The sequence below is a fragment of the Microtus ochrogaster genome, unplaced genomic scaffold (assembly GCF_000317375.1).
Source record: "Microtus ochrogaster isolate Prairie Vole_2 unplaced genomic scaffold, MicOch1.0 UNK1, whole genome shotgun sequence".
Classification (NCBI taxonomy): Eukaryota; Metazoa; Chordata; class Mammalia; order Rodentia; family Cricetidae; genus Microtus; species Microtus ochrogaster.
In genome coordinates this window covers 40,699,121-40,707,239 of record NW_004949099.1, presented here as the reverse complement: position 1 = coordinate 40,707,239, position 8,119 = coordinate 40,699,121, and the positions used below count along the sequence as shown (strand labels likewise).

The 8,119-nt window shown below is 45.5% G+C and overlaps 1 protein-coding gene across 1 annotated transcript in view; it reads right to left on the bottom strand.

The window, feature by feature from the left end:
* The window catches only part of Cracr2a (calcium release activated channel regulator 2A), a 70,521-nt gene that overhangs the window by 18,395 nt on the left and 44,007 nt on the right, over positions 1–8,119 (bottom strand). The window contains exons 11-12 of the mRNA XM_005365345.2: positions 7,328–7,661; positions 421–553 (exon numbers count right to left, since the gene is read on the bottom strand). Coding sequence (XP_005365402.1) covers positions 421–553; positions 7,328–7,661 — 467 coding nt within the window. The remainder of the gene's footprint in view (positions 1–420; positions 554–7,327; positions 7,662–8,119) is intronic.

Here is an 8,119-nt window from a genome sequence, read left to right as displayed (position 1 = left end):
TCTCTCTCTCTCTCTCTCTCTCTCTCTCTCTCTCTCTCTCTCTCTCTCACACACACACACACACACACACACACACACACACACACACACAGAGTAACATATACCTGTATGCATGCATGCATGTATACATACATACATACATAAGATTATTTTCTTAAAGTGGGGCAGAAGTCGCAAAGGTAGGTGGGGGCTCACAGAGGGGAACAAAGACCTCACACCCACCGCTGTCAATCACAACTCCCTAAACACAAAGTTGGGACTATGAAGCACTCACCCCCCCCACTGCATCCACACACCATGAGCCCAGCAGCCCAGCAGGTTAAGATGGGCTTCTCCTTGCTCCTCCTAGCCCACTACTGAACAGCCAGTGCCACCATTCCTCCCATTACCCTTTATCCCCTCCTTGAGGAGAGAACTCACCCACAGTGGCCGCCATGCCTGGGGAGAAGCGGGCCTCACAGATCCTCCTCAGGAAGGATGTTTTCCCCACAGCGGAGTCTCCCACAAACACGATCTTGAAGAGCCGATCTGGGGTAGAGGGAGTGTTTTCCTCCTGTGGACAGAAGACACTCTGTTGAGCACTGCCACTAGCCCCTGCTGCTGCTAGGTTGCCTTTTATTGTCACTGCGGTGGTCCACTGAGACCCCAGCACAGGGAGGCCACTTCTGCCCCAGAATGCAGCCAGCACTGGTCTTAGAGCATGGGGCTCCTTCCAGGAAGAACAAGAGATTGTTAGAAAAAATAACAGCCTTTCCCAAGTGTTCATGCCAATGGGACTCTAAGACAAGCAGGCAGGGCCTGGCTGATGGAGTGGATACTGAGAGTGGTATGCCCAGAGCTCTGGGGTGTGAATTACAAGGGGCCAAAGGGCCAGATGGCAGGGGTTTAGGGAGAAGGCAGAATTCTCTCCTGGGGTGGGGGAAGGTAAGTGTGCTGGGGTTGTTTGTTTATTTTCATCTAGTTGATATAAGATACGGTCATCTGGGAAGAGGGAACTTCAACTGAGAAAATGCCTCCATCAGAATGGCCAGTGGGGCAGTCTGTAGGGCATTTTATTTTATTTTTATTTTTTATTGTTTTTATTTTTCTTCCTTCCCCTCCTTCCTCTCCCCTTCCCTTCTACCCTCTCCCATGAACCCCATGCTCCCAATTTACTCAGGAGATCTTGTCTTTTTCTACTTCCCGTGTAGATTAGATCCATGTATGTGTTTCTCTTAGGGTCCTCTTTGTTGTCTAGGTTCTCTGGGATTGTGAAATTTTCTTTGCTTTATGTCTAGTGAGTACATGTAATATTTGTCTTTCTGGGTCTGGGTTACCTTGCTCAATATGATGTTTTCTAGATTCATCCATTGGCTCCCAAATTTCAAGATGTCGTTATTTTTTCTGTTGTGTAGTTCTCCACTGTGTAAATGTACCACATTTTCCTTATCCATTCTTAATGCCTTATCCATGGCATTTAAGTTGTTTCCAGGTTCTGGCTATGACAATGCTGCTATAAACATAGCTGAGCACATGTCCTTGTGGTACAATTGAGCATCCTTTGGGTATAAACCCAAAAGTGGTATTTCTAGGTGTTGAGGTAGGTTATTTCCTAATTTGAGTATCTACTGATACCCAAAGCACCTGTACCAGTTTGCACTCCTACCAACAACAGAGGAGTGTTCCCTTTACCCCACAACCTCTCTAGCATAAGTTGTCATCAGTGTTTTTGATCTTGTCTATTCTTACAGGTGTAAGATAGAATTTCAGAGTTGTTGTTTTGATTTGCATTTCTCTGATGACTAAGGATGTTGCGCATTTCCTTAAGTGTCTTTCAGCCATTTTAGATTCCTCTGTTGAGAGTTCTATGTTTAGGTCTGTACCCCAATTTTTTATTGGATTATTTGTTTTTTTTTTTGATGACCAATTTCTTGAGTTCTTTGTATATTTTGGAGATCAGACCTCTGTCTGACATGGGGTTGGTGAAGATCTTTTCCTATTCTGTAGGCTGCCGGGGTTTTGTGTATGTGTGTGTGTGTGTGTGTTCTTTACTTTACAGAAGCTTCTCAGTTTCAGGAGGTCCCATTTATTAATTGTTTCTCTCAGTGTCTGTGTTACTGGGATTATATTTAGGAAGTGGTCTCCTGTGCCAATGCATTTAAATGTTCTTCCCACTTTCTCTTCCATGAGGTTCAGTGTGGTTGGTTTTATGTTGAGGTCTTTGATCCATTTGGGCTTGAGTTTTGTGCCTGGAGTTTCATTCTTCTACATGTTGATATCAAGTTATGCCAGAACCATTTGTTGAATATGCTTTCTTTTTTCCATTTTATATTTTTTGCTTCTTTGTCAAAAATCAGGTGTTTGAAGTAGTGTGGATTGATATCTGGGTCTTCAATTTGGTTCCATTGGTCCTCCTGTCTGGTTTTATGCCAATACCAGGCTGTTTTCAGTACTGTAGCTCTGAAGTCAGGCATTGTAATGCCTCCAGAAGTTCATTTATTGTACAGAATTGTTTTGGCTATTCTGGGTTGTTTTGCTTTTTCATATGAAGTTGAGTATTGTTATTTCGAGGTCTGTGAAGAATTTTGCTGGGCATTGCATCGAATCTGTAGATTGCTTTTATTAATATTGCCATTTTACTATGTTAATTCTACCTATCCAGTCTGTGAAGAATTTTGTTGGGATTTTAATGGGAATTGTATTAAATCTGTAGATTGCTTCTGTAAGATTGCCATTTTACTACGTTAATTCTACCCACCCAAGAGTATGGGAGATATTTCCATTTTCTGGTGTCTTTCTTCAGAGATTTAGAGTTCTTGTCATACAGGTCTTCCATTTGTTTGGTTAGAGTTACTCCAAGATATTTTATGTTTTTTGTGGTTATTATGAAGGGTAATGTTTCTCTGATTTCTTTCTCAGCCCATTTATCATCTGTGTACAGGAGGGCTACTAATTTTTCCGCTACATTACTGTAGCGGAATGTATTCTGCTACATTACTGAAGGTATTTATGAGTTATAGAAGTTTCTTAGTAGAATTTTTGGAATTGCTTATATAAACTATCATATCATCAGCAAATACTGAGAGTTTGTCTTCTTTTCTGATTTGTATCCCCTTGACCTTTTGCGCTAGCTCTAGCTAGGCCCTCAAGAACTATATTGGATAGATATGGAGTGAGTGGACAGCCTTGACTTGTTCCTGGCTTCAGTTGGATCATGTTGAGTTTCTCACCATTTAGTTTTGATGTTGGCTGATGGCTTGCTGTATATTGCCTTTATTCTGTGTAGGTATGTTTCTTGTACCTCTGTTCTCTCCCAAGACCTTTATCATGAAGGGATATTGTATTTTGCCGAAGGCTTTTTCAGCATCTAGTAGGAGGGCTCAGTTCATTGTGAATGGTGCCCCCTCCCTGAACAGGTGGTCTTGGGTGCTACAAGAGAGTAGGCTGAGCAAGTGATGGGAAGCAAGGCAGTAAGCAGCATTCTTCAATGGCCTCTGCTTCAGTTTCTGCTTCCTGGTTCCTGTCCCAACTCCTCTTCATGACTACGAGCTGTATTTTGAAATAAACCCTTTCCTCCCCAAGTTACTTTTGGCTGTGGTGTGTATCACAGCAGCAGAGAAGCACAAGATAGTCTTTAGAAGGTAGAGGAGAGAGAGGAAAAAAAACCTTCACAGGGTTGGGTACCATTGCTTAGCTTTTTCCTTTAACTTGAAGCATCCCTCCAGAAGGGAGGAGGGAGCTTCCTAAGACTCAAGAAAGTTAGGAGACTTCAAAAGCTCTGAAAGCTCCAAGATTCATAGACTCCTTAAGGTTACATAAACAGAGATAATTAGTCTTGGGGAGGGGACTCTCTGGAGTTCTCTCTGGAGGAATTGCCTGTAAGGTGCAAGCCTGCAGCTTTCTGGAGTCACCATCCTTGTTGGGGTAGGCTAGTTGGTGGTAACGCTGCCTTTGAGTTTTTCACCCATGCTCTGGTAAGTAACCCCAACTAGCCCACAAGTTCTCTCACTGACTGGAATCCTTTATTTACTCTGCTATAGGTACCCTGTCTAAGTTGTTAATGTTCATGTGTCCCCAAGAGAAGTCACCGCATAGTCTCTGGGTGGAATGGGGACCCCTTGAGTCTCTGCACATGGCCCTTGCATCATCTCTTCAACTTCAATTATCACGTGGTCATCGGCCACGGATAGCCAGGTGGTGATTTTCCACCCTTGTGCTTGCTAGTTCTTGTCTAGAACCACCTGAGAAAGGAACCATTGAAGAACTGCCTCCATCAGACTGGTGTGTAAGCAAGGCTGAGGGGCATGTTCTTGATTGATGACTGATATGGGAGGGCCCAGTCCACTATGGATAGGACCACCCCTGAACAGGTGGTCCTAGGTCATACACAAAAACCAACTAAGTAAGCCCTGGAGAGAAAGCCAGAAAGCGGCAATCCTTTCATAGTATTTGCTTTAGTTCCTGCCTTGAGTTCCTTCCTGACTTTCTTCAACAACCTGCTGTGACCTGGAAGTGATAAAATAAAATAAGCCCTTTCTTCCCTTTCAGTTGGTTTTGGTCAGTGTTTTGGTCATGGCAACAGAAGCCAGGCTAGGACACCATCCCACTCAGGAAGTGGGGAGTCTCCACAGGCAACCACACATTGCTCTGTCATCGATCCCCAGAGAACAAAGCAAGATTGAACTACCACCAGCCTTGGGCTGTGACCCGGGATGGCTGAACTTTCTCTGGGACGGACAGTGAGCAGGAGGTGGTTAGGGACACCCTCCACAGGCAGCCATTCCTTCCAGAATACTATCTCACCATGTGCCTCACCTTCAAGCTTGGCTCAGCACCGCTGGTCAGAGGGGGAGGCTCTTTTGGGTGGATTTAAAAGTGGATTTGAGGGAATTAGCTTATCTGGTGAGCAAACACTACAACAAAGCACAGCTGATGTGAGCAGCACTTGAATTTCGGAACAAAACCACAGTAGACTTCGGGGAGAATTTAAAGTCAACTACAAGAATGTAAGATAAAATTAAAACAATGCCCTGCACCCCATTTTCTTTATCCATTGAAGACACAGGGCATGGGCTTCTGCCTGTCTTTTGTCCGGGTGTCTCCAACTGTCATTTGTTCACACTAAATGTGGCAGAGCAGAAACAGGTAAGGGGTGGGAAGGTGGCATCCAAGGAGGGGGTTGTAGAGAGTGGTTGTGGCTGTGATTGCAGGGTTGCCCGGCCTTAAGCCCCACGGCTACCTTGCCCTTCCCTGGGAAGAACTCACATAGGAGACCATGAATGGTCCAGATATTGCAACTTAACCCACAAGAGCAGGGAGGTCCTTCAGCCTGCTCTCTTTTCTTGGGGACAGACAGATGGGTTGGGGGGACAGGCAAGGTACAGGAAGCCTGATTATCACATCAGGACATATGATGTCATCTTTCTTTCCCTCCTACATGCTTAAAAATCAAGGGTTAGGGTGTATCTAAGACATAAAGGGTTTGTCCCCATTACAGGGCCCTGAGTTTCTGTCCCCAACACCACAATACAGATGACAGACAAACAAGCAACAATAACACCCAGAACCCAAGTCAGAAAATGAAAACCTCCAAGCAAAAATGATATATTCTGGGCGGACAGGATGGCTCAGCGATAAAGGTGCCTGCCACCAGGGCTGACAACCCGAATTCTATCCCTGGGACTCACAGAGTGGAAGAGGAAAAGTGACTCCCACAAACTGCCCTTTGACATCTACACATGTGCGTACACACATTTGCAAATAAAATAGATATTTAAAAATTTAAAGTGATATATTCTAACTGTTAAGTTTGGGAAATACACAGTTATAGGAAGAAAAGTAAAAATTCTTTATGATCTGGGATAGCCACTATTCACATTATATGCATTTTCAGACTTTATAAATATGAGGAAATGTTTTACTTAAACAGAATTGAGAACCAAATATATATATATTATTTCATCCTAGTTGTAATTATTCGATAACAATACAAATCCTTCCGAATCACTAAAGACCTTTTAGAAATTGTGATTTCTTTTAGCAGGTATGTAACATTCTACTAAATTATTGCAATATAATTTATGTCCCTTTAGCAGCCTTGTTTTTTTTTTTTTAATGTTCTTCTATTCTAAGCATCACTTACAGTGTTGACTTTTCACTAGTAGAAGTACCCGTTGAAAGGTCATGGCCCTTGATTCCTATTACCAGGTTCTCTCCAGAGGAGTGGCATCACCTATGCCTCATGGAGGTCTGCCTCGGGGCAGCCTTCCACACAAGGTTCTCTCTGTTGTTGCAGCAAAATAGTGGCACAGCCTTGTGAGGCGCCTTGGGGGCATTGGGGTGCTCTGTGAGAGACGGACAGTTACGGAACACACAGTTCCAAAGGCTAAGAGCCCAGCAGAGAGGCAGGCTGCCCCATCTTCTCCCCTCTGGGTTCCTACCTTTCCTTCTGGCAGAGGGGTAAAACACTTGTCAACATCCATCAGACCACGGCAAAGACAGGCCTCAGAACATGGGAGCATAGACTTCTCCTCTAGGCCTGTCTCTTACAGACCTCTTGGCCACATATCGTGATACTGGGTGGCATCTTGGATGACTTTGATATTGATCCATCCGTGCCCACTGAAAGTGAGTGTAGGTCCCCGTATTAAAAGGATTTATTTGGAAGGGAGTACAGGGAGAGAGAGGGACCCATTGGCTGGGGGCTGCCCAAGGGATGTGCCCTTTGCATACCACCAAGGAATTTCTAGAGATGTTTTGAAGGATCAGGGTAAAGGCCAAGAGCTGCATGGCCTATTTCAAAGTGCACATTACAAACCAGCAGAGGGTCATAGGTCCCACAAGACAAAGAGGCATCACCCTTCTGGAGAGCATTCGGTAATAGAAAGCAAGTGCCATGACCTTTGAACTGTTCTCCTTACAGAATCCAGAGGGAAACCTGAATGAGGAGAGGGGGGAGGGTGGTAGAAACACCTGGAGGGAGGAGTCCATGACTCAGCCGGCCGAGATCAACAGAAAGAGGATGGCCGGCACACTCGACAGAGCTGTACCAAATGACCTTGTAATGGGTCTTAGCAGACACTGACTCCAGCGGGCGTGTTCGATAAATGCTTCAGTTCTGAGTTCAAAGAGCACATGTGAAATATGGGGGAACAGAAGTTAACAAGGGAAGTTATGAAAACAATGAGTCTCTCTGGTGCTCAGCTGAAAAGGTGTAAGGAAGGGAAGAAGACCTTTGGGACACAGAATATGATGAATCCCAAGGCCCACTGCAGCCCCTAAGAGTCCTTTGGGGCTCCTGGGCTCAAAGGAAAGGGGGCAGATCTCAGTAGACTTGCCTGGAACTCACCTTGTAGAGGGTTTCTTTTCCGACAGGCTGCCCTCGGGGAGACGTAGGGATGAGTTCCAAGGCGGGGGCTGTCACGCTTTGCCCTTCTGCCCCCTGGTCAAAGACCTCCTCTTCTTCTGGGCATTTGCTCAGTGGCTTCTCAAAGCCACCTTCCAGGAGCTGAGGCAGGGGGTCTTCCTCAATGGAGATGATTCTGCGGAGTGCATGACGACGTGGAACCCCAGTCCCTGGCTCCCCAGTTCCAGACTCCTCCTCTGCCAGGAGATAGGCACTCAGGCCCACAGAACTCCTCCTCCTCAGGATGCCGAAGGCCTCATCCTCCTCCACTGACTGGCTATCAGAACGGGGACAGGAAGAAGATGCATAGGAGAAAATGATAAAATATCAATATGGAAGCGGAGAGATACTTGCCTGCCGGCAGCACTGGAAAGAGCTCTGGGGAAGGAGAGGAGACAACAGACCCATCACTCAACTCATGCTTTTGACAGCCTCATAAGGACTGCCACCTGCTGCTGCCGCCGCCACGACTGCCAGTGATGAAGATGCTGGTGAAGATCATTACCAAATATCAATTAAAACTAAAGGCCCTGTCTTCGTGTGGTGCTGGACTAAGAGAGGATTGATGCACCAAACAGCACACGTATATTCTTATGGCCTGGTTTGTTCAACGAAGGAGAAGGGAATGAAGAAAGGGATTCACAGGGTTGGAGATAGGTACCCTAGGAGAACAATAACGTGGCCGGGCTCTGCTCCCGCCACACGCCCTCTTCAACTGCATGTCCTTATGGAAGG